Here is a 25,400-nt window from a genome sequence, read left to right as displayed (position 1 = left end):
GCATCCCCGTCTGTGATCGGCTCCCGGTCATTTGTGCAGATACTGATCCCCTGACACTCACACCCCACACGGGCCGCCAGCGCCCATCCCCCCGCCACTCCTGGGTCCCCTCGACTGCCCCCTGGTCCTCCGACCCCTCCTTCCTGACTCGGCGTCACGGTTGGGCCATCGTGCCCGCTCCCAGCCCCCCGTCCGGCCGTATCCCCGAGGGGAGAACGGCGCTCGGGAGCCCGTGTGCCCTGTGCTCCTGGGGCCGCAGTGTGGAGACCTTCTCAGCAGATGGGCCAGACGGACACACAACACATACCGCGTGCACCCCGTTATCCACGAGGGCTGCAAACTCCCCAGCTCAGTGGACGACTCGCTCTGGCCTCCCCGTCAGGTGCGCGGACGCACGCACTAACCCCTCGACCCTGCAATAGGCCAAAGCAGCCGTCAAGCCCGGGCCACCGTGCGAGATGCCCACAGAGCGGAAACTAAGGTGTGTCCACTGTTCTCCCGTCCCTACCGAGGGCGCACACGCCATGTTCAAAGCTGCTCGGACGCGTTGCCATCTGCCCGTTTCCCGAGATTGTTACTGACGGGAATACCGTGAGGTCTGCGTTTCCGGGGTGGGGGTTCCCCTGACCTCGCCGGTTTGGAGGGATGGACACGGGTCCCACGGGCAGAGTCACGCGGGCGAGGCAAACGTTTAATGTAACTGATACATCAGAGCTCCTGCCAGTAAAACAGAGTATCTTCTTGTTGCCCGTTTGCTCTTTCTCCTGTCTCTGGATTCCGTGGGTTTCTATGACCCTTTCTCCTCGTTGCTACCCTGGACGCTGCACATTCCGCTCCCGTGTTACCGGCCATCCTGCGTTTCTGTGGGCACGCCGACGTCGAGCCTGACCACGGACGTTCTTACCGTCTCCCCAGACGAGCCCAGAGGCTCGGCACTCTGCACTCCTCCTGCCGCGACGCTGGTGGGTGTCCTCATGAGCACGTGCGCCCCGCCTCCGCGCAGTCCCCCACGTGCTGACCCCTCCCTGGCACCACTCCTGCTCTGCCTGAGAATTGCCCGTTCGCCGTTTCCCACGGCGAAGCGGCCGGTGACAAAGTCCTCGCTTCGCTCGTCTGGAACCCTTTTACGTCTGCGACACACCGAGCTCCAGAACGGTGGCCCTCTTCCCTCTTCCCTTCAGAAGACGCCACGTCCTCCGGCCTCCAGCTTTCTGCTTCCCATTTTTCCCTCTTCCAAATGATTTTAACGTTTTCTGGCTTTGACTTCTCAAGAATGCTGTAATATGCACCTATGTGTGGATTTCTTCTCACTCTTCCGTTCGGGGCTTGTAGACTTTCTGGAAGCCACGGTCCCTCTGAGGTTCCAGCTGCGTGTGCAGCGCCCCCGGGCCCTGCCCTCCCCTCTGCATCCTGACGCCCGGAGTGCCGCCCTCGGGGGCCCAGTCACACGTGAGGAGCGTTCACAGGTGACCACAGTGAGGCCTGGGCTCCCCGCTCCGGGCTCCGTCTAAAAAGGGCCTCAAGAGGGCCCACGTGCCCTCTGGGCTGACCACGGGGGGGACCCCGGCCCGCGGCTCTCCGTCAGCTAGTAGCTTGCGATGCCGTCGAGCACACGCTCTGCCTGTCGTGAGCGGGACGTGGTCCAGACTCCCGGGGGCACCACGACCAGAATCACCCACTGTGCTTTCGACATTCCTGGCACCCGCCCACCCCAAACTACGAGACAAATGGAAAGGTGCCCCCATGCGTCCAGACGCCCCGGGTACCGAACCTGTTTCCTTCCTGTTTCCGCCTGCCCGCCGTCCCTCCGCGGCCCTCCGTCCTCCCTCCACCGGGCTGGGCGCTCCCTACGCTCACTGAAGCGCTCCTCGCGTGGAGATGGCTTCCCCGCCAAAGTCTCGCTTCCCAAGCCCCGTCTTCCTTTCCTCGACGCCCACGCTGCGCTGGCAACACAAGCCTCCCAGGAGCTCGGAGAGGAAGGCCGCCCGGCAACCGCATTTCCGGACATGGCCCGTGAACGTGTCTCCACTCTGCCCTCTCATTCAATGGGCAGCTTAGCGGAGCACAGAGCTCGAGGGGGATTTTGGGGGATGCTCTGATACCTTCTAGTGGTGTCCTCCTGAGAACGACATGCCGTTCCTCTTTCTGATTCTTGAAGGGGCCCACGGGACTCTCCGGAACCTTCTGTCACCCGCTCCTCACATGGGATGCTCACACGCCTTTCCATACTGATGCCCCGAGGTGCACTCTGCGCGGTCTGTGCCCTCGCTCCTCACTCACCCGCTCACCGCGGGCGGCCGGCCTCCGGGAGGGCTTCCTACCGCGCTTCCTTCAAAGTCTCCCTCCCCTCCCTTCCCTGTTCTCACGGATGCACCTCCCACCGTCAGATGCTGCCACCACAGGCTGAACATCTGTGTCCCCGCAAAGGAAGCGTGTCAGAGCCTCAGCCCCAGGTGGCGGACTGGCGCCCAGGCCCCTGCAGGAAGGGGACCCGGGGGGACGGCCACCACCTCTCCAGAGAGCAGGCCGCCCGCACACCCGGCCTCAGACGTCCCCCGTTCCGGCTGCTGAAGTCACGGCTCCGTGACGTCTCCTGGACTTGTGACTCCTAGAACCCGCGAATTTTTAAAATCTTGTTTTTCTACTGCCTGTTTGCTTTGTTCTACTTCTGAGAGGTTTGGCTTTTCTCTCAAAGCTCTCCAGTGACTTTGGCCGCGATACTTTTAATTTCTTAGAACTTACTTCCATTCTTCAGGAGCTCCTTTTTCACGGTATCCTGGGCGCGTTTCCCGGTGTGACCGCGTCCTTTACTCCTGAGGACGCTCACTCTGGTTTGTTTGGTTTGAAGCCTTACCCTGCTTCTCAGAGTCCGCCCGACCTTTCCACTCCCCTGCACCCACACCTCCACCTGTGGGTGCCCGGCGCCCCTCGTCCCCGGTCTCCGCGGCACTCCCAGCGGCTGGGCCTTCTACCACCCGTCTAGCTGCGCGATGGCTTCCAACGCCCCTGCTCCCCGTTTGCCGTCAGTTATGGCTTCACGCCAAGTCCAAGTACCGCCAACAGTGGACGGAGGAGGGGGCGAGTCTGCAGGCGGGGCCTCCCCGCTCCGCTCCCGCAGCGCAGCCACCACCCCACTCCACCCCCACGAGGGAAGGAAGCTCGCGCTCGGAAGAAATACGCCAGCGACGGGAACGCAGCCCCTCTGTGAGCTCACGCTTGGCTCCTGGTTCCCAGGCGGAGGCCACGACACCGTACTGACCTCTCGGCCATCAGCCACGGGTCGAAGGCACCCACGGCCTCGTGCGCCACCAGGCGGAGGTACTTCTCGAAGCGGCTACAGTAGTCACTGATGCTGTGCCGTAGGCCCGGGGGCACCTGCAGGGCGACCTGGCCTTCCTTCTGTGGACTCTCCTCTGGAAGGGGCACAAGGGGAGCCCCTCTCTTCTCAGGCCCCTCGTCAGTCCCCACGCTTTCATCCAGGGAACTGAGAGAAAGAAGAAAGGAGGGCATTCAGATCACCGTACACAAGGCTGAGTGTTCCTTCCGCCCGACGCACGGACCGGCGAAGGTCGGTCTCCTCCCACCTGAATGAACCCAACACCCCCCACCGTGCCCTGACCACCCAGGGGGTGGCGGGAGCCCCCGTCCCGGAGGCCAGAGTGCTCGAAGCAGGTCTGCAGTAGGACGGGCACGGCCCCGGGGCCCCACGATGCTGCACCGGGAAAGACGAGCCAGGGGACAGTGGTGCCTCCTGCCAAGATGGCACGGGGCCTTCCTGGAGAGCTCGGGGAGGTCGGGCCCTGGCTTGTGGGGATCAAAGGGCCCTGACGCTTCACCAGAGGCAAGCCAGCGCGTGGACACGGGTCTGACGCGGGTCTCAGTGCCACTCACTTGCCATTCTGGGGTCTTTCCAACACGATGTTCACGTCTGGGTCTTTGCGAGCTGGGGTCTTTGTGATCTTGACTGGATGAGGAGAAAGAGGCCTTTCACTTACTGCTGGGAGCTCTAGAAGAGAGGCAGACAGTGACCACACAGAGAGAAGAGCGGCGTGCTTCCCAGGCCCGTCTCTGAAACCTGACCGGGGTGGCCGGCCGTGCAAAAATGCTCTGGTTTGCAAAGAAAAGGCGAATTTAAAGTCGCAAGAGCCTCAGGAGCTCGGAGGACGCTCCACGATGGGGTCAGCCCCGTTCGAGGAGGCTTGAGCACGTGGGTTTGTGTTTTAACCTTTAAACGGTTTCATTACTGGGGAGGGAAAAAAGCATTCACATCTTAACACTTAATTAGCTACTGGGAAAAACCTGCAACAACAGTCAAAACATTAACTTATCACCTAGACCCCACAGGCTCAACAGCTCTTATGAGCTTTGGGTCATTCAAAATTTTAAGTGTATTTCAAGTACAGGAAGAAAACGCGTGGCCCTCTCAGGTAAGTCGGAGTCACTCGGATATGCCTGTAGTTTCCCACGGGCCGGAGATGCCACGCCCCCATCAGCGTTTGTCAAAATCCCGAGGACAGCTGTGCACTCTTTGCACGAGCAGAGGACAAGAGCAGGGTTAGACGCTCAGTGTGGTTCTGTCTCACAACAAGCACACAACCAGAGCGACAGAAACTGGGTTCCTCCTGGGACTCCCCAAGCCTGCAGGTGTCCCTCTCGGGCCCCACCGCGCTCCTGGCCGGGGCACACCCAGCCTCGCACACTCATGGGCGGCGACGAGTAACTACACTGTCCTTGAAACAACCACACGGAGTCCTGGGGAAGACCAGCTTCCGCACAGTGCAACCCCGCTCCGCGGCCAGGAGCCAAACCGTCCGCGGAGTGAGCCGCCCTCGGCGCCCCCTCTGCTCCACGCCAACAGACACCAGATGCCACGGACTCACGAATACGCAGTGGCCCTCACGGAAGAGGAGAGTCTGGCCTCAAATCTGTGGCTTAGCTGGGAGATGAGATCCGTCCACCAGTGACCCTGACACGACAGGCGTCCACGGGAGCGCACAGGCCAGGGAGGGAGGAAGGAGCCAAGCTCCAGAGTGGGGCAGGCAGTGGCTCCGTGGCCGTGTGAGGTCACAGTGACGGCTGGAGGGCAGACACAGCCACGGAGCAGAGGGCAGGGGCTTGAGAATCACAGAAGACACAAGACAGCGCTGTGCGTAGCGGCTCATCTTTCTGTCACGATGTGGCCTGGCCAGCGCCTTCCCCAAGATGGGACCCTGCACCCCTATTTTAAAAGAGCGGTACGTGACACGGCTCGGCGGCAGGCCTCCCGCACCCGACGCTCCGCGCCCACGGCCACGAGGCCACCATGGATGAGGGACACTCCAGCTGCAGCTGTGACAGGAGCCCGGCAACTGTGTCCGTCTGCAGAAGGGGGACAGAAGGGCACGTCTTCTGCACAGACGGCTGCAGAACAGAGGGCTGTCCATTAGGCGAACAGAACACGGACCTGCACCTCCACCTCACGTCACAGGCCCACTTTCACTCGAGATGGACCGCAACCCCACACACAACGGCTAAACCCATAAAGCTTCTAGAAGAAAACAGGACACCCCCTCTCAATTTGGGGGTAGGCAAAGGTTTCTTAGGTCAAAAGAGAAAAAGGAAAATTGGTGTTAGATGTTTTGAAGCAAGAAACGTCCTCCTGTGACAAACTACATCTGAGAAAATAGGGGGAAATACTGGCAAACGCCCGTCCGAGGAGACTCGGGGCTGTGGGGGCCGCTGCCGCACGCACAGGGCTTTTTAGGGGACGAACGTGTTCTGGAGTCAGACGGCTGTGCAAACACGAGAAACCACTGGGCTGTGCGCTCTGAAGGGTGAGTCTACGGAGCGTGGATCACATCTCAGTAAAGCCAGACAATGTACGTATTTGACAAGGAACTTGCCTCAGAACGTTCACACAAAGAACCCCTGCGAATCAAAACCGAAAGACAACCCAATTTTTAAAAATCTACAAAATATGTGGATGCCTCATGAAGACAGACACCACTGGCTAATAATCACATAAAAATGTTCCAAACATCATCATTCAGCAAGGAAATGAAATCAAAACCATGATGAGACATCAGTCCACGCCCATCCCACGGGGACAATCACAGACCACCAGCCGCCCTGGGGAAAGGCTTGGCAGTTTTCTACAAAGTTGAACACACACCTGTCCTGGGACCTGGCAAGTCTGCTCAGGTGTTTCTCCAAGAGAAATAAAGACTTACGTCCACACAAGACCACACACGAAGGTGCTCACAGCACACGGATTCCTAATGGCCCCAAACTGGACAGAACCAAGTGTGGATCCACAGGCAGGTGGATGAATCAGAGGCATGTCCGCACACGGGAACCCCACTGTGTCTCCGTCTGTCAAAACCCATCTAAGGACACAATTAATATCTGTGCTTTTTATTACATGTGAATCTTATCTCAAAAGGAAAAAGAGCCACAGAGAAACAGGACACTCTAGGCGCGGGTACACACGCCGCAAGGTTCGGGGCCATGCACGCCCACACCTGCACTTCCTCTGAGACGCGCCCAGACACGGGAGGACTGGCAGGACGCCGGAGCGCGGGCGGGTCCGTGTGTGGCCACCGCCAAAGGTCTGCAACTTCCCTGTACGTCTGAAGCTACAGAATAAATGCGGGGGGAACGCATGGGGGGGACACTCACCCGTCTTCCCTTCCTGCATCCAAAGATGAGGATCAGCATAGTCAATTTTATTGTATCTTTGGCGAACTGTCTCCTGGTATTTCTTTAAAGAAAAAAAAAAGTTAATTTATGAGAGGAGAGTAGTTTTGTTCACACCAGAGCAGTTCACCCACGTGATGCAGGCGCTCCGCCAGAACCAGGAAGTGAGGCGCGTTTACGAGCCAAGTCTAAAACTAAATGAAGCAATTCATCAACCTGTCTAACGGAGACCAGCACTGCCCACGAGAACCTGCCGTGACGAGGGACCTGCTCCGTGTGCCACTGACCACTGACCACTTCAAATGTGAGCCGTGGGCTCCATCTGAATTGACGTTTGAATCGCCCCGCGAGGCTAGAGCCGGCCACCCTGGACGCCGCAGGCCCGGATGGTCACCCCCGGGAAGGGGACCATGCCGGCACTGGGGCGAACGACATCTTTACGTTTCCAAAAACCAGCAAAAGACGGTCTTCCCTGTGTTTCTACTCAGCAGCAGATCCAAACAGAGACTCAGTCATGGTGCACTTCGACGGGACCGGCTGGGGTGGGGGTCAGGAGACCTGGCGCCCCAGCCCAGCTCCGGCGACCGCAGCCGCACCGCTCACTCCCTCGTTATGCCTCAGGTGCCTGCTCTGGACAGTCCAGGGCCCAGGCTGGGTCCCGCCGGGAGGTCTACACTCGTAACACAAAAGCGTTCTGAAGTGGCACCGTGGGAAGTAACAAGGAGGATGGTCTGCGATTTGCGGGGACCCCATGCCGGGGTGGGTGGAGAAGTCGCTGGTCCCGGCTCTGGTCCCAGGGCTGTTCCCATCACCAACCAATGACCTCACCTCCTGAGCTCCACGTCCCGTGGGGTGCCGACACCTCACACCTCTTTTATCCTCAAAGACCCCTGACTTTTAGGGAGGGCAAGTGACTCTGGCGAGGCCCTGCACTGGCTGCAGTCGGGCTGGGATGGACGCCCGGGCTGCAGAGGCGTGGGGGGGCGGCCCGAAACCTCACCTCCATCTCCTCCACCCGCAGCATCAGAGTCTCCAGATACGGGCTGTCCCTGCCGTCCCCCACGGGAGCGGAGGCTTCCGGCTCCGAGACCCTACGGCGGGTCGTGGCCCAGGGCCCGTGAGTGGCGTCTTCCAAACAGTCCCCCAGCTGGCGAAGGCTGCGGGGCGCACGGTCCACAGCCGCAGCCTGCGAAGCAAGGGAGGAGCGGAGAGGCAATGAAAGACCTGAAGACGGAGAGCAGCCCCGGGCGATCCGCGCACCATCCCCCCTCCCGCAGCAGCGAGTCCAAAGCAGCCCCACGGGCACAGCTGCCGTGAGCCGCTCGGACGCGGCCACGAACCAGCTAGCCGACCATAAGCCCCTGCCGGCTGGCAAGGCCAGCGTCCTCCTGGTGCGCCCGGAGAAGGAGCCCGCCAGCTCAGGGTCGGCTCCCAGACGACAGGTCCGTTCTCGTGCGGTTCTAGTCGTGACATCACGAGCCTCTTCATTCTCTGTCTTCACTCACACTTTCTACCTTAACCCGGGAGAGCTTTACTAGCTTCTCTTGACTTCGTATTCTTTATATTTGCAAAGCACTTTACAGTTTGCAAAGCGATTTTACACACACTCCAGTTCTTCTGATTCTAAGATAGGTCTATAATCTACTCTGAAAGATGCTCTGCGAGGAATGTCCGCGGCAAGTGACGGCCTCAGGCTCTGGAAGGAGCCATTTGGGGGACACGGGGTCCTGGCTCTGCTGCGCCTTTCGGCAGCGCGCACGACCCCTGCACCTTGCTCTCACCCCCGTCAGGGAGACGGGAACAGTCCCGTCTCAGAGCTGGAAGGGCTCCGTGAGCACGTGCACGTGGGACATGCCGTGAACAGTTCCCGCCACAGCAATTTCAAAATCCTTCTAACGGATCAGAAAAAATATCTATATTAATGGCCAATAAAGATACGAAGAAATGCCCAACCATAAGTTAAGTAAATATCAGAGTTACAAAAAAATCTAGAGCAGAGGAACCCAAGAACACGGGTCTAGTTAATGCAGATGTATTTGCACGGGTCGGATTTTTCATCTACAGGGACCGGAACATCAGGAATACCGTGTGCCCTGGGAAAAGACAAGGAAGCTCTCGACACAGTGATACGGAGCTCACCGGCATATAAAGAAAGCTCCTTCACAGGATGGTTTAACTTTTATATCATACTTGTGCTGAATTATTGGAATTTTTAGCCATGTGCATATATAACTTTCAACTTAGAAAAAACTGGAGCATTCTGGAAAGCTCCATCTCAGGTGCTGAGCGCATGGCCAGACGAAGATGCAGTACCCCTTCCTGACGGCGGAGACAGTCGTGTCGGCAAGTGAACCCGTCGAGAGCTGTACTCCATGTGTGAAGGCCACAAACGTCTCCTCCCTTCCAGAGACGGGGCTTCTGAGAATTTTACAAGTAACACAGAAAACGCTTCTCTCTACGTCACCATGCCGACTTCAGTGAGGCTCTCTCCCTGTTCGTTTTTATTCAGTTATTTACACACACACCCTCTTCGCGTGCCACCTGGGGACCTCCACGGTGACGCCCACGTCTACCCCAGGACGCTAGCTGCTGACAGAGCTGCTTTCCTTCTCACTCACTCTCCTCAAGACCACCCAGCGCCCAGAGACTGACTCTCACGTGCGAGGCTGGTAGTCCTCAACACGTGGACCCTGCTGACGGCCCTGACGGTCACTCAGGGACGCTGCCCCGGCTGAGACGCTCCGCCAGGAGGGAAGGATCGCCTGGAGGCCAGGCTGCGCGAGGCACGCGGGTCTGCGTGCGCTCCGGGCAGGCTCTCAGCTCCCAGCCTCAGGAGCCTCCTCACCCGCGACTCCGCCACGAGATGCTGGTGAAGTCACAGCCACGAAGACCACGCACCTGCGTGCAGGCGGGCCGCCCACGCTCAGGGCCGTGCTCGGGAGAGGACAGAGCCTGATCCGCAGAGTGGGGACGCGCTCTCCAAATCCTATGTCACTGGGCTGGTGCGGCTTCGTCCCGCTCCCTCTCACCCTGACCCTGCACGCCGGCTCGGCCCCATGTTTGCTCTGAGCGCAAACAGCTGCTTTCCAACCCGCTGAGTCTCAGTGCGCCGGCCTGCAGCTCCCACCCACAGCCCGAGCCCCAGCGGGACAGGATCGCCCCACACATGCCGGACACAAGTCCTCTGGGGGGACATGCAGGGGTGCCCAACCACAACACGTGCTCTCGTGCTTCTCACCTCTTACCGCTTCCTGTCTGCGAGGCCAGGTCCTGGTCACTGTCCGGCACTCAAAACGTGCCTGCCGAACAGTGAGCATCGGGCCCGTCGTGAGCAGAGCCAGGCCGCGTGGCAGGACGAGAGGACGGCTGCTCTCCGGCCTCGGGCCGCCCGCGCTCAGGGCCGTGCTCGGGAGAGGACAGAGCCGCACACAGACCCCTTGGCTCCAGAGAGTTCCGTCGTAAATGTCAACAAGCCAAGAGGAACTGTCACTTCCCCCTTCCTGAGCAGGGTCCCCCGCGCTCACAGGAACCCGTGTCCTTCCCTCGCCACCCAGCACGCTCTCACGACAGGACAGCGGTGTCCGCGGGAACGCCACCGCGCACGCACCTCCTCCGTGGGCTGGGCGGTCGCCGTGTCTGCTGACGGCCGGTCCCTCAGCTGAGGATCTGCTTCCAGAGAAGAGTTGACTCTCTGCTGAAACAGACAAGCGTGATCCATCAATTACCAAAACCTACAACCCACGTTGGTACAGACCGCTACGAGATTAACTTGTGCACGGAGCCGCTCGTCGGCTTCGGCTACGTCAGGCTCTGCGGCAATTCCCAGCCCGTGTGTTCGTGAAAACAAAGGCCGTGTGTTGATCTTGGCTTTCTGTCCCCTTTGGAAACACGGTCCGAGTAGCTGTGTGTCTTTAGGCAATCACCCCACATCTGTTCCAGCTCCCTCACCAATGAAACAAGGGGGCAGGCGGTTCTCTGCTCCTGACATGTCCGGGATCCTCATAATAAGCACACGCTCCTTACACCAGAGCTACAGACTTCAGTGGCCGCTCAGGACCCAGAACATCGTTCGTTCCACGTAAGATGAGGATACCCCGTGGCCTCCATGTCCACAAAGACGAGACTACTTCCAGCCTGCCGCCCACGGGAGGGGGCGCCTGCTGACGACACTGCACATTCCCCGCTCCTCCTCGAGGGAGAGAGAGGGACGTCCGTGCAAAGGCACTCACCCTCGGGAAAGAGTGCCAGTCACTCCCGAGCACGGAGGTGGGGGAGCCCGGGACACGTGCAGAGGCAGCTAATGGAACGCTGACGGCACCACCAGGTCTAGTTCATTAACAACGGAAGCGGAGCCTAAACTCACTCCCCAAATAGAATCTCCCCTTTCTCAAAAGTGGGACTTTCCCTCTCTTCCCTTGTGTTGGTCCCTCATGTGCACTGAAGACCCATCAGTGGCCCCAGAGGGGCCGGGCAGTGCCGCACCCGACCACTCAGCGCAGCTCGGCCCGGCAGCCCCTAGCCACCGGCGGACGCGCGGCCTCACGAAGGGCCTCCTTTTTTCCAGCGCTTCCAAAGGCAAGTGACTGGGTTACCTGGGCCTTGACCAGGAGAGGCTTCAAACGCTGCAGGACCAGCTTCTCGACCTTGTCTGCTACCTGGGTGTCCGAGACGCTATGCAGAAATAAAGTCAAAATTAAAATCAAAAGCAAGAAAACACCCTATTTTGTATATGCACGTACTACTCCAAGGGGAGGAAAAGCAAACGTGCACGAAGCCCCAGAGTGTCCCTAATCTTGGCGGCCCGGGACGTCCCAGGGCTCTTGTTAAAGAGCAGGCCCGCAGGAGGCCGTGACGCTGCATTTCCAGCGAGGACTCAGGTGCTGCACCTGCTGAGGGCGCCTCCGAACGTCTCAGTGGTATGTTAGGTCCAAAGAATTATGGCTGGACAGAGGACTGAACCAATCAAACTAATCTTGTTCCCCTTCCAAACTCCGCTTTAACGGAGCCAGACACAAACCCAGAGACGAGGGGAAAATGGTGCTGGAAAGCAGGACAGCGTGGTCACCAGCGGCGCTGAGCGGACCAAGCTGAATTCTAGGCCGGTCACGGGGAAAGCGGAGAGGCCACGCGCGTGCCCTGCTGACTTCACGGCACACGGCTGGTGGGACCAGGCACGTGGGGGCCTGGGGGCGGCCTAAATGTGGGAGACAGGAGCCTGGTGACGTCTGAGAAGCGAGACCCTGGGGCCCCTCTCCAACTCAGAGAGGTCTGGTTGCTCCTCCCCTGGAGCCCTGTGGACCTGCAGGCAGGCTGGCCGCTCCCAGGGACGCTGACAGCCTGATGCTCACCGTCCGGGCGCGAGACCACACCCCTCTGCCCTGGACACTCTGACCCGCCCCGAGGGAAGGACTAACCGAGTCTCGAGCAGCGTAGCCACACCCCGGAGTAAAGCTCAGGCCCAGCAGCCCTCCCGGCGGACGGCGCCGGAACGGCAGGTCTCCGGGAGGAAATCCACACACGGAGCCGCAGCTGCTGCCCGGCACAGAAACTGGCTCAGGATGGACCGCAGACGTGAGAACACGGCCACAGGAGCAGGCCGCTTAGCAGAGCGCACAGACACTCTCTGGGGCCCCAGCGTTGGCCAGGGCTTCTGAGACCAGTCCCAGAACAAGACCCACCGTCAGATAAAACGTTGATAAACCGATCTTGGTCAAAACCCGAAACGACTTCTTCGTCGAGAGACTCTGCTGGGAAGCTCACACACAGGCCCCAGCTGCTGAATGCCTGACACCAGCTCATGCCCAGGACACACTAAACAGCCTCAGAAACCAACACAACAGACACTTCACAGCCCCAGCCGACTGCAAGGAAACGCAGCCGAAAACCACAAAGCACCACTACGTCCTCACCGAGTGGCTAGAATTAGCAGACAGACACCGGCAAATGTCAGCCAAGTCGGGGAACAGACGCTCAACACGGGGCACCGCCCCAACCACGTCCCCGCCGCAAGTCCACGGGACCCGGCACACATCCACGTGCCCCCCCGCCCCGCACGAGGACTTGCCCGTGACCCAGCCTGTGTCCGCAAACCGTCAGGGACACGCCCGTAGGGGGCAGATTTATGGGTGGGGGCGATGAGAAGATGAACGGAGGAGTCGGGACGGTGGTTCGCTCTGGGGGAGGAGCGGGTGACGGAGGAGGGACCGAGGAGGGACATGCGGTGAGGGCCCATTCCCTGATTAGAGATGCCGGCGCATGGACGTTCCTTTTGTAGCATTCTGGGCTGTATGCGTGCATTTATCACGTGGGGCCACCCAAAGGGATGACAGGGCACGGCGGGCTACCGTCTTGCTATCTGGCCGAGGGACAGTGGGTGGGGGTCTCAGGGCTCCTCCTAAAGGCCAGCAGCCAGAGGAATGGGAATGGATGCCTCCCCGGGGGACCATGCTGGGCAGTTACCTTGTGAGGTGGGCCGGAGGGCCTGGGAGTGCCAGCAGGGGAGTAAGACCCTTCCGGCCCTAAGGCTCTGCGATTGCATCGTTAAGATTTATTTACCTGAGAGAGACCGCGTGTGTGTGGGTGGGGGAGGGGCCGGGGGAGAGACAGCATCTCAGGCAGAGTCCTCACTGAGCAAGAAGCCCGACGCGGCCTTTGTCCCAGGACCCAGAGACCACGACCTGAGCCGAAACCAAGAGTCAGACGCTCAAGCGACTGCACCAGCCGGACGGCCCTGTGATTGTGTAGCTTGAAACCTTAACTACAGAGGAAAGAAATCGGGGCCTGTCGCGCGCGGGCCAGAGCCCTCCCAGCCAGGGAACGAGCGTCTGCCGTGATGGGTAACAGAACACACGTGTGGGTGACCGCAGGGCGAGTTACGATCAGAGTCGGGAACAGCCCATCACGGCATCAGAGTGCCAACACCACCTCAGACTTGAAGCGTGCGGCCGGGCGGTAACTCTACATTCGAGTCGACCCTGAGGCCAAGTACCTGCACACTCACCCGCACGACCAGACACACGTCCACCTCCTCCCGCCCAGAGCAGAGCACCGGGGGTTGGGGGGTGGGGCACAAGGGGAAGCAAGGCCAACCTCTCAGCTCCCCCAATCTGCCGACGTCCGTTCAGCATCTAACTCCACAAAAGGAATACTTCGTAGCAAAGCTACTGCCTACGAGCCCGCGGGCACGCGTTCATCCGGCGAGGCCAGGCCGACGCATTCCAGGGCGCAAGCGCCCAGACCAGCTGCAGCAGGCGACTCCTGCTCAGAAGCAAAGCCCCACCTCAAGTCCAGCTTCTACCCATTCCTGCAGTCCCTCTGTCCTGCCGGAGTCGGCGGCGAGCGCAGCGAGCCTCGGGGACAATGCCGAAGACACTGTCCGTGCGCTCCGCCGGGGGCTGCCCAGGTGCACACAGCCCCCCGACCCGGGAAGTGGCCGCCGCTCTCCCACCTGGGACACGGGGGCTCACCTCTGCCTCTGCGTCTTGTCCGAGCCCTCAGCTTTCAGTTCTTGCAGCTCCTTCAAGGTTTTACAAGCTTCAGCGTCAAGCCAAGCGAGTCTGGTGGACAGGAGACAGACTCAGACCACCCGCCTCGCCCCCCAGGCCGCCGTCCCCACCGCCACGCCAGGGTCAGGGTCGGGGCGCCGGGGCTGGGCTCCGCAGGCAACACCACCTCCCACCTCCACCGCTGGAGCTCCTCACGTGGGGCACGGTGCTGACGCACTCCGGGTAGCGTGGACAGCCACCAAAACCGCCCACGAGTGTTCTCAAGAAAGAGCCATCGCTGTTCTTAGATTTCCTGTTCGACCATAAAATAAAGCTGCTGCTGGATCTCCGAGTTTAGAAGGGGGACACAGGCCCACAAAGCCAGAAAGGAAACGCTAACTCTGCACAACCTCGGAGCTCGGGGGGCTCTGAGTCCTTCAGCTTAGGATGCGTGACTAGCATCCACTCACACAGCAGCCCACACTCGTTTTTGCTTTCCCACAATGCAAGAACAATCTCGGCCACACAAAGGCAGAGCTCCCTCCGGAATGTTCTCACCTCACCCCCGATTCGAGCCTGTTCCTGGGCCCACGAAGCAGCCCGTCCCCTTCCAGCCCTCATTCTTCACCCTCCAGCTCTGCCTCAGACCAGTCGTAGCAGGCCCTTCCTGCGACTCTAAGTCACGGGGGCTGGGATTGTTTCGGCCCTGTTTCTAGAACTCTCCATAGAGCTCACTGCTGCACCACACAAAACAAGCAACCCGTGGACAACGGACACACATCATGTTGCGTGAAGGGAGTGAAAGGGGCTCGCCGCCTGCGCTGGGCCGTCCGACAGCAGAGCCGGTGGCTGACGCTTCACGTAACTGGCTTTATTCGTAGTACACAGGTGAGCAGAGTCCACTCCAGAACCCGTGTGCGCCCTTTTTTTCTCAAAGATTTGAAAAATAGCAGCACAAACCTGACTGCTTCCTGCACAACAGCTCCCCTCAACGGACTCTCTTCCTGAGCCTTGTCCTGCTGGAGCGACTGTTCTTTTGTGGCATCTTTGGGGCTCGGCTTCACCTTCAGCCAGGCAGCACTGCAAAACGCAGGAAAGCACAGCTTTGGGACGGCGCCCTCCGCGCCCTCCACACCCACAGGCTCCCAGGGAGTCGGCGGTGATCTACAGCAGGGGCCTGAGTGGGAGCAGGTGCAAAGGAGAGTGAGCACCCCCAGGGAGCAGGCTCAGTGCCCACGGACATGTTTTCTCTGCTCCACACACACATCCCTGTTCTCAACGAAAAAGAACCGACACATAGCTTCAGGTCACTAATTACTTTAATATTGCAGTGTCTTCAAGAGGCCCTCTCGCCCTCTGCACACGCCCTCAAGACAGCCCATGGGCTCGTGGGCTTGCAGTAGAAACGTCCACCAACGCGTGTTTTCATGAGCTTCCAACTGAATTCAAGTCTTTACACTAACACACACATAAAAATACAGAATTTAGGGCTCCTAGGAGGCTCAGTCGTTAAGCATCTGCCTTTGGCTCAGGTCATGGTCCCAGGGTCCTGGGATCGAGCCCCGCATCGGGCTCCCTGCTCAGCGGGGAGCCTGCTTCTCCCTCTCCCACTCCCCCTGCTTGGGTTGCCTCTCTCACTGTCTCTCTCTGTCAAATAAATAAAATCTTTAAAAAAAATACAGAATTTAGAGCAAATGAACACAAAAAAGCACATCAGGAAATCAGGCCTGATTTTAGATCTAGCTCTGCCATATAAGCAAGACATTAAATTCTCGAGACGTTGCTTCTTCAACTCTGAGGGGTTGACGAGCAAGCACGTCCATTCACACAGCATCGTTCAAGTCTTAGGGGGAGCCCGGCCCACCAGGCTGCTCCCTTGTCACCTGCCAGCCTCGGTAAAGGTGGGGCCCTTGGACCTCTTATCTTCCTGCTGGCCCTCCTCCCCACGCTCCTGCTTTCTGCTGGCCTGATCCTGGTCCCTTCCACTGTGCTCTCAACAACCCCTGCCCCATGGTAAACCAACAGCCCTCTTTCTTCTGCAATTCCCCAGAGACTACCTCCACCTGACTGGCCCCTGCGGCCCCTGGAGGACCTGCCTCCCCCTGGCTTTGTGCAACAGGGCCTCGTGACTGCGTGCAGTAACGTGGAGACAGATGGTAATGTCAGCATTATCCTCACTGTCCCCTGCGACAGTGAGATCTGTGTGGTTTTATAATTCAAAATCTTGTCTTGAAATTAGGATAATTTTTAAATATTCATCCATTCAGCACAGATTTACTGAATGCCCGCCAAGATCCGCCAGGGCAGAGGCCCCATGCCAGCCACTGGACACTCAGCTATGAAGAAGGCACAGCTCCTGGCCTCAGGCCACTAGAATCCACTGTGTGAAGACAGGTGGGGCAAGCCTGTGACCCCCACATGGGACCACATGCCCGCAGCAGGTCGGGGCGGCCCCCGGGAGGTTCCCCACCCCCAGTCGGAAGGAGAAAGACATCAACAGGCTTCTAGACAAACATTCTCCCGTACTTCTCACCCAAACGAGCTTCTGTTCTTGGTGGGAATGAGGCTGCTGCTTTACTAGCTCTAAGCGATAGGGGACCCTCTGTTCTGCAGAGCGCAAACCCCACCACGTACCACTTAGGAGATGCTGGTGGGGACGTGGGGTTCGGGGGCACCCAAGGGGCCCTGTTGTCTCTCAGAGGCTGCTGGTTCATTTTCAGTCTGGAGGACACTGTCGTGCGCTGCAATCGGCTTCTGCTCTGGGACCGGGCTGGTCTACTTCTTTCAGCTTTGTGGAGTCCCTGCAAGAGATAAATACGAACTATAAAGCCAGACGGGTATCAAAGAAGCTCTGGCCGATGGAAGCTTCGGGAGTCCCCATGCTACACCAGAAACCTGCGTGGAAAGCACTGTGGCAAAACCTGGGGGCAGGTGTGCCTCATGCTGAGCGTGCCCATACCGAATGTACTTCACACTGAGTATACCTCACACGGTTTCCACACTGAGCATATCTCACATTGAGCATACCTCACACTGAGCGTTTCCACACTGAGCGTGCCCCACTGAGCTTACGTGCTGTACTCCCACCCCAGGGAGGGGATGGGGGTCAGGGGAGGGGTGAAGCTGGATGCCCTGTCTTTGCCATCCTTTCATACGTATGTATATATATTTATTTTTATATTTTTCCTAGTGAAAGGAAAAAAAAAGAGAGAGAAATCACACGACATTCTTGGTTTACCCTAACCTCATCTATAGACGGGGAGCCAATTTCGTCCTGTGTTTCCAGAAGGCTGAATGGGCTCATGGAGGAGGAGCGCGCAGCTGTCTCTGAGCAAGAGCGCCGGCTACATGCAGACAGGCCCAGTCCTGCCGGCCGATGACGCCCCCAGGGGCCGGCCCGAGCCAGGACCTATCAGTCCCCGGGGGCGCCCGGCCGGGGGCAGTAACCGCATTACGGGTGTTTAGACTGGGAGGCAGCCTTCCACGTCAGTCACGCTGTGAGCAGAAGCTTCAATTGTACTGTAGCTTCAGGCCAGCTGGCTCCCAAACACACGGAGAGCCCTGACGCTGTGAGGCCTTTCCATGCCGAGCCATTACTTATTTGTCAACATTCACCTCAGGAGGAAGCGAATCTGCGTCCTCTGCAATCTCACACTTCCAAAACAGAAGCAGAAGAAACGGAATTTTAGAAAAGCCCGACTAAGACCACGGTTTCAAATCCAAGCGGATCTCGCCAAACCAGGACGAGAGAGACACCCAGTCCTGGGGGCAGCATTAAAAGCTGCTATTTTTGCTTAAAAAGGCAGACACTACCCAGAGCCAAGCTAAGCCAGCTGTGTCTGGACAGTGGGCTCAGGACTCTGGCGGCACCACGGCCAGCTGGGGGCCAGGGACACGGGCGGTGGACGGAGCCGCTCCGTACCTGAGGCAGCCTCGCCGGCGCCTGGGCCTCCTTCTTCCCGAGCACCGCGCTGCTGGCCGTGGGCCTCCCTGCCGCCACTCCGGCTCTCGCCAGGGCCCGCGGATCTGCCGGGAAGCCGGTGCTGTGGTCTGGAACTGACAGGGCTTTTTCCGGAAAGGTCTCCGCACCCATCGCGTCCAGCCCATGCTCCAACCTCCAGGTCGCTGCAGGCACTGCCCCAGGGGGACACTTATCTGTAGGACATTTCAGAAGGACAAACAGAGGGAACTGCTACTCGAGCGGGTGACAAGGATTTCCACAGACAGATAAGCTCCAGACATCTAACCCAGCCTGTAAATGGTGTGGGAAACAAAGGCAGAAGAAAAATTATTAAATTTCCTTACCCCTTAGAGCCCACTGACAAGTCCTTGAGACAGGCAGAGTGACCTTCCTCTAGGAACTCAGCTGCCCCGATGTTAATGATAAGGGAACAGAAGGCAAGCTGAGGACAGAGCAGAAGCTGGTACCGTACCCCCCACCACCACCTTAGGGATATATGTGACACTCCTCAGGCACTCCTGGCTGCCCTAAAGGAAAAACAAACGGTTAACTGATACAGATCACAGTCCTGCAGGACAGGAGTCTCCCTCGGTTTACAAGTGTCCTAGTGATTTACAAGAAAGAAGCTTTCTCATCAATAGCCTAACTTCCAAAAGACCCATAACTCAGTTTCCTGAAGCCCTAACATCATCCTCCCCTACATGAAATTGAGGGAGGTTTAGGCAGAAGGAAATATAAGTAAAATTGAATTTCTTTTGAACCTGAAGCCCATTGACAAGGACGTGTGATAGGAGGAATGTAACATTCCTCCAGGAAACTCCCAATTGTCTTCATGTTAGTGCCTCATTAGAGGGGGAAATAGCCTCGGCTTGACAATTACCAGGTCTCCAATATCCTGAGAGTCTTCCTTAGCATATGACAGTCCTTCTGGACACCCCCTTTGTCCTCACCTGAGTATGTAACAGGCCACTCCTCAAGACCACAGGGCAGCAGCTCTTTCTGCCCACGGGTCCTGTCCCCATGCTGTAATAAACCACCATTATGCACCAAAGACACCTCAAGAATTCTTTCTTGGTCATCGGCTCCCGACTCCACCACTCCACCCCACTGAACCTCACCTATATTCCAAAACTGCATCATTAATACTTTGCTAAGGGCAAAAGGCAATTCTAGTCTGACCCCCACCCCCCAATCCTGTAAGTCTACTTTAATGTATAGAAACTCCTTTGGAAACTTCCTTTATCTCTAAACCCTCCAAGATATATGGCAATCATCCCCCAAGCATATGACTCACCTATATACATCTGAAGGGTCTCATGACTCAGGTTTTACTAGACGGCAATAAAATGACCTTTTCCCAACAATAGCTAGCCCCCTCAGGGTCCTGGAAACCTCACTTCCAAATTCCTTAGAGACTTACGCTATCCCTAACCCCCTCCCAAATTTAAAGTATATAATGGGCCGCTCCTCATGACCCCGGTGCCTCTCTTTCTGCCCACAGGTCCTGACTCTGTGCTTTAATAAAATCACCTTTTTGCACCGAAGATGTCTCAAGAATTCCTTCTTGGCCATCGGCTTCGAGGCCTAGTAACATCTTTGCCAAATCATAAACACAGAGGCATTTTGCTGCCGAAGTCACTCCTCGCCCTGTGACTCCCACACAGACCCACAGGCCATGGCTGAAGCCCAGGCTCACCTCCCACGGTGCTCCTTCCCGGTCCCTCGGACCCCAGCCCTGACTGCCTGCCCCAACCACCCGGGGCAGACGTGGACAGTACCCATGACTATAATAACGGCATCTCCTGACCAACCCCTTCTTTGTCTCCAGTCACCCCACGGGGCTACCAAACGTGTTTTTTCTAAGATGCAAATATTTAACTGTCATTTCTCAAAACCTCCATCCATCCACAACGTTCAACTGGCAGCGGGAAAATAAAACAGTCTTTAGTTGAAAATGAGATGATGTTTTCTACATAGAAAATCCAAGAGAATCTACACATAATTAAATGAGGAAGAGGGTTTCTGGATAAAAGAAAAAATATGAAAATCAGCATCATTCCCATGTATCAAAATAACTACAGAAAATGTAAGAGAAAAATATCCTGTCTGCATCAACAACAAAAACTCTAAGGCACTTAGGAAGAAATCTAACAAAAGATGTGTAAGAATCACAGAAAATATTCAAAGGTATTTTAAAGGACATGAAAGAAGATCTGAGTAAGTTGTTTTCAAGAATGGAAAGAACACGGTGAAGATGTCAATTCTCCCCTAAGTAGTCCAGCATTTCAAATGCAAATTCAATTAAAATCCAAGCAGATCTTTTTGTGGATTGAAACAGGCTGATCCTAAATTTGTGAGTACAATCCCAAACCAGCCCAGACAGCTCCGGAGAAGCACCACCAGGTGGGGGCGGGAGGGGGCGGGAGGGGGTGGATCCCCAGAGGCCCCCCACACCCCCCGTCCTGATGCAGTGCCCAGCACAGCTCCCAGCGGCCGGGGTCCATGGGGTCAAAACAAAACACGGGCCTCGCCTCACACTCAGCATCACTTAAATTTAAATGAAGTGAAGACAGAAATGTGACAGGAAAACTTGAAAGGTTTTAAAAGAAAGTACAGGAGAAAGGATGAAGTCAGGGCAGAGAAGCCTCTCTTAAGAATAATGCTGATACACTTAAATTAATTACAGCACATGGCAACTTCCTTTCCGCAGGAAGACCCGATAAACTCCACAGACAGGCCAGAGTCTAAAGTAGAGATCGGTAACGCATGTAATGAACACAGGACTAATATCTAGAATATATTAAAACCATCTACAAATCTATAAGAAAAATATATAATCCAAGAGAAAAACAGGCAAAGGATAAGAATAGGCAATTTAGAGAGTAAAATCTGAACTGTCCATAAAAACATGAAGAGATGGTCACCAATAATCAGAAAAATCCAAACTGAAACAACAAAGTATGGTTTCTGGTCCGTAAGACTGGGGGAGGGGTTCAAGGTGATGACCCCCAGGCGGCCCTGGGGATGACAGGGGCGTGGACAGACGAGGGCGCCCAGAGAGCACCCAGGAGCCGCAGGTGCAGGAGTGAACCGGCCGCCGACGCGGGACAACGCGGTGGCTCTGATGAGACTCGCCCCGGCTGCAGCCTCGCCCAGGGACCCGGGGTCCACGCTCGGCCCAAGGAACTCCCACCATCAGTGTTTAGGACAGCGAAACACGGGCAGCGTGGACAACAAACCGTGGTCTAGTCACACAGGGAAACCAGACGGAAGTGAGACTCATAAATCACAACTCGGGCATCAATTTAAACCCCCTGGGGGGGGGGTCGACGGCAGAAGGAGGACGCGTCCCATAAGAGGTCATTTACACGCGCCAGACAACGTAGCAAACACCACACCGTCTATGGATGGACGCAGAGCAGCACAAGCATAAAAACAGGAGTGACCGTGGGTGACGGGGGGGAGGGGAACAGGATGGGGAGAGAAACAGAAAAGGGACTTCAGGGGCGCCCGGTGGCGACAACCACCCTCGGTCTGGAGCAGCGAAGACAAGGGTGAGCAGCGCTATCCGCTGTCCCGTCTCGCACCTGCTCCCCGCTCTCTCGGCTCCGGCCGGGGCGCTCACATCCGGGCCTCCCCGCGGCACACACAGCAGGCGGGACTCGGCCACCATGGCTCTGCAGATGAGGAAGCAAACCGCCAAGCGGCAGGACTGCGCCCTCAGACTCCGGGGCCGGGGCCGGGCCCGTGCCTTCTGCTCTGCCGTCAGGGACGCCGGAACGGCTCCGCAGAAACACGCTTTCCCGGCTGCGCACGCCCGCTTACTGCGCCATGGCCCAATCACCTCATGATTTTAGAAATGGACAAAACTCGTTTTTAATGGCCACCAAAGATCCGCTTTCTCAGCTAGAACCTGCCTACCACAATCCGATCTTTCCTTAGTAGCTTGAGATTGTCGTGAACTAAAAACACCTGCCATTTTTATGGCACTCAGTGATTACCCAGCTTGCTACTTACACCCAAGTCCGTCACGTAGGATAAGGACTAGCATCCTCACTTCACAGACGGAAAAAGGAAGGTTGAGAGATGAAGTCCTCAGCCCAGGGTCACCAGTGCGGTCTTTCTGGCCCGTTTCCTGCGGGCATGCGCCTTCCTGCTCTCCCAGATGGGTTCTCTGGTGAGCTTTAGACAAGCAGCTTTCCAGCCGCTCTCTCTGACGTGGGGGCTCACCTTGCACTCATCAGCTATGGGCTCCTGTACTCTTCTAGGCTGGTTAGGAAAGACGTCTGTGTGCAGGCCTGGCAAGTTGTGCGCGTCTCCCCCCGGCCCCCAGACGCAGCGTCCTGTGCTTGCTGCCGAGAAGCCTGTCCTCCCGCAGACACACGTCCTCCTGGAGCCTGTCACGCAGGCGCCTAGCTCTGGGCCCACATGGGGCCGCCGGCCAGTTGCGGGGCTGTAAGGGAAAGGCGGGCCAACTTGGGGCTGAGTTCTACTGCCCCCCGGTGAACGGGAGAGAGCTGAGTACGTATCTAACCGCAGTCCGGCAAATTCGGTTTTGTGACATCCACGTCAGATGGTGCCGCAGAATGAGTGGCAGACTGAGACGCAGACCAGATGAACATCGGTACATAACCTCCAACCCAGTAGGGGAAACAGTGAAACAGGCTGAGTTGATGGATATAGTAAATTACAGCCCAGGCAGAGGAAACCTTGGCAAATGAAACACGCAAACTAAGGTTGAAGTCCAAGTGCGTCCTTCATCTCGGCAGACCTGACCGGATGAAACACAAAGCTCACCGACAGCCGCCTACTTACAAGAGAAATTCCTAGAACGGCAGCGGAGGACGGAGCCCCGGGACAGGGGCGCTAGGCCTAGGCGCGCACCACACCAGCTCAGCACAGACGGCCATCGGGTGAGCGGCACCGAGGTTCGGAGAGAGGCGTGCAGCAAGAGCGACATGGAAAATCCCCCAGGAGACCCACAGCCCGGAGGGCCCAGCATCTCAGGATCGGTTCAAGGAGACGGAGCAGAAACCCAATGAGAGATCGAGTCTCAAGCATCACAAGACACCTGCACAGACCTTTACATCAGCCATCTGCAGACTGCGTAAACGAAACCAGAAGAGTACGGGGAAAAAAGCAATAAAGGAACAAAGGCTGGAAATGAACCACGGATGATCCAATTCTGTACACAGCAAACCACAATCTACTGACAAAGTATTAGAAAACGGAAGCACGGCAAGGGTGCTCGATACAAGAAAATGCATAAAATCAGACGTCTATATATCAGCACGCACGTCAGGAGTTAAAGGTTTTGTTTTGTTTTTTAAGATTTTATTTATTTATTTGACAGAGAGAGACGCAGCGAGAGAGGGAACACAAGCAGGGGGAGCGGGAGAGGGAGAAGCAGGCCTCCCACGGAGCAGGGAGCCCGATGCGGGGCTCGATCCCAGGACCCCGGGACCATGACCTGAGAGGAAGGCAGACGCCCAATGACTGAGCCACCCAGGCGGCCTGGGAGTTAAAGGTTTTAAAGGACATCACACACAAGAGCACGGCGGAATAAATCGAGTGAAAGCTGCACTAGAGCGAACACGCACGCACGGTCTACACCCTACTGGGAGGATCTGAGGACACCTGAAACGAACGGAGGCCCCATCTAACTGAGTTAGGGTCCATATGCAGAATACTCCTACAAAGAACTATAAATCCATTTTTGAAAAAAAAAAGAGACAAAGAAAATAAGGAAGGAAGAGAAGGAAAATGTGAAAGAGGGAGGGAGAGAGGGCAAGAGACTTGGAACTGGCACTTCCCAGAAGGAGGCATATAAATGGGGTATAAACACATGAAAACGTACTCACACCATCACTCAAACAGAAAATGTAAATTAAAGCCAGAATGAGGGGCGCCTGGGTGGCTCAGTCGGTGAAGCGTCTGCCTTCGGTTCAGGTCATGATGCCGCGATCCTGGGATCGAGTCCCGCGTCAGGCTCCCTGCTCCGCGGGGAGCCTGCTTCTCCCTCTCCCTCTGCTTGTGCGCTCTCGAATGAATAAATAAAATCTATAAATCAATGAATCAGTCAAACCAGAATGACAGCCGGGGCTCCTGGGTGGTGCCGTCAGTTAAGCGTCTGACTCTTGACTTCAGCTCAGGTCTGATCTCAGGGTCCCGGGATCAAACCCTGCGTCGGGCTCGGCGCTCAGTGCGGAGTCGGCTTGGGATTCCCTCCTGCCCTGCTGCTACCATGCCCCCCGCCGCCCGCTCTCTCCTTCTCTAAAATAAATGAACAAATCTTTAAAAAAAAAAACCAGAATGATAGTCTACGCTCCTAGTGGGAGACTACGCTTACTAAGACGAACAAGTGCGGGCAGGGATATGTGGCAGTGGCCATCACGCGCTGCTGGTCGGCATGAAACCGGAAACGCTACTTTGAAAAAACTCTTGACCTATTACAGCTGAACAGACGTACCCGCTATGAGCTGCCCATGATACCCCCAAACGCATCCAACACAAACACACGTGCACACGCACCAGGAGACACACAAGAAGAGCAGCTTTCTTTGTAATCGTCCAGACCTGGGAAAACCCCGATGATGAAGACAACAGAACCACGGTCCTCTCACACAGCGGGACGCGGCCACGAGCCGCACAAACGCGACTCTCACAAAACATGAACGAAGAGGCCGGCCCCAAGAAAATACCCGTCGTGTCATTCTAGTCCTACAAAGCTCGTAAAGTTCCAGATCCGGCAAAAACCAAAGTACGGCAGAGAAATCAGAGTACCAGTTAATCTGGGGGAGGAGGCGAGGCACGGAGATTGCAAGAGGGGACTGCTTAGTGCTTTCGTAACGTCCCACTTCCTGACTTAGGTAGTGACCCTACAGATGTTTATTTTCTGATGAACTGAGCTGTAAACTCCTATTTTGTGTACTTTTCTATCTGTATATTCTACTTCAACTGAAACGGGAAAATTAGGTTACTGGATTCGTCCACACCAACACCGACGGCACATTAAAAAACGCAACGTTAAAATCTTGAAGCTATTTTAAAACACTATCAACGTATATTTCTATCAGTTTAACGTAAAAAAAGGAGAAAGTAGAAGAAAAGAAAATCTCTTCACGAAACTGGAAAAAGAAACAGAAGAATATTTCCTCTGATTTGGCCCTCGGACACGCGGAAAGCACAACCGCAAGGCTCGCACATCGACAGATCCCACGAAATCCGGGGGGGGAAATGATGCCCCGACTGCGCCTATCACCCGATACTATTCTGAACTA

General features: G+C 56.8%; 1 protein-coding gene and 1 long non-coding RNA gene across 6 annotated transcripts in view; both read right to left on the bottom strand.

The window, feature by feature from the left end:
* The window catches only part of KIAA0753 (KIAA0753 ortholog), a 41,770-nt gene that overhangs the window by 1,826 nt on the left and 14,544 nt on the right, over positions 1-25,400 (bottom strand). For 2 of the 5 annotated variants that reach the window (XM_034989343.1, XM_034989338.1), the window contains 10 exons: positions 18,082-18,314; positions 16,794-16,960; positions 15,120-15,239; positions 14,142-14,231; positions 11,268-11,346; positions 10,283-10,369; positions 7,676-7,861; positions 6,658-6,739; positions 3,892-4,006; positions 3,260-3,484 (listed from right to left, as the gene is read on the bottom strand). In XM_034989343.1, coding sequence (XP_034845234.1) covers positions 3,260-3,484; positions 3,892-4,006; positions 6,658-6,739; positions 7,676-7,861; positions 10,283-10,369; positions 11,268-11,346; positions 14,142-14,231; positions 15,120-15,239; positions 16,794-16,960; positions 18,082-18,314 — 1,384 coding nt within the window. Of the gene's footprint in view, positions 1-307; positions 414-3,259; positions 3,485-3,891; positions 4,007-6,657; positions 6,740-7,675; positions 7,862-10,282; positions 10,370-11,267; positions 11,347-14,141; positions 14,232-15,119; positions 15,240-16,793; positions 16,961-18,081; positions 18,315-25,400 lie in introns of all 5 variants that reach the window. The other 3 variants (XM_034989342.1, XM_034989341.1, XM_034989340.1) reach the window with 3 other exon arrangements.
* On the bottom strand, positions 19,989-23,492 carry LOC117999934. Its single transcript, XR_004676346.1, has 2 exons — positions 22,597-23,492; positions 19,989-22,538 (listed from the first exon to the last, which is right to left on the bottom strand). It is a non-coding gene; the product is annotated as an uncharacterized LOC117999934 (long non-coding RNA).

This window comes from Mirounga leonina, unplaced genomic scaffold (assembly GCF_011800145.1).
Source record: "Mirounga leonina isolate KUSES-001 unplaced genomic scaffold, KU_Mleo_1.0 Mir_488, whole genome shotgun sequence".
In the NCBI taxonomy this organism is placed as follows: Eukaryota; Metazoa; Chordata; class Mammalia; order Carnivora; family Phocidae; genus Mirounga; species Mirounga leonina.
The sequence above is the reverse complement of the archived record's forward strand: the minus strand, read 5'-3'. Positions and strand labels throughout refer to the sequence as shown.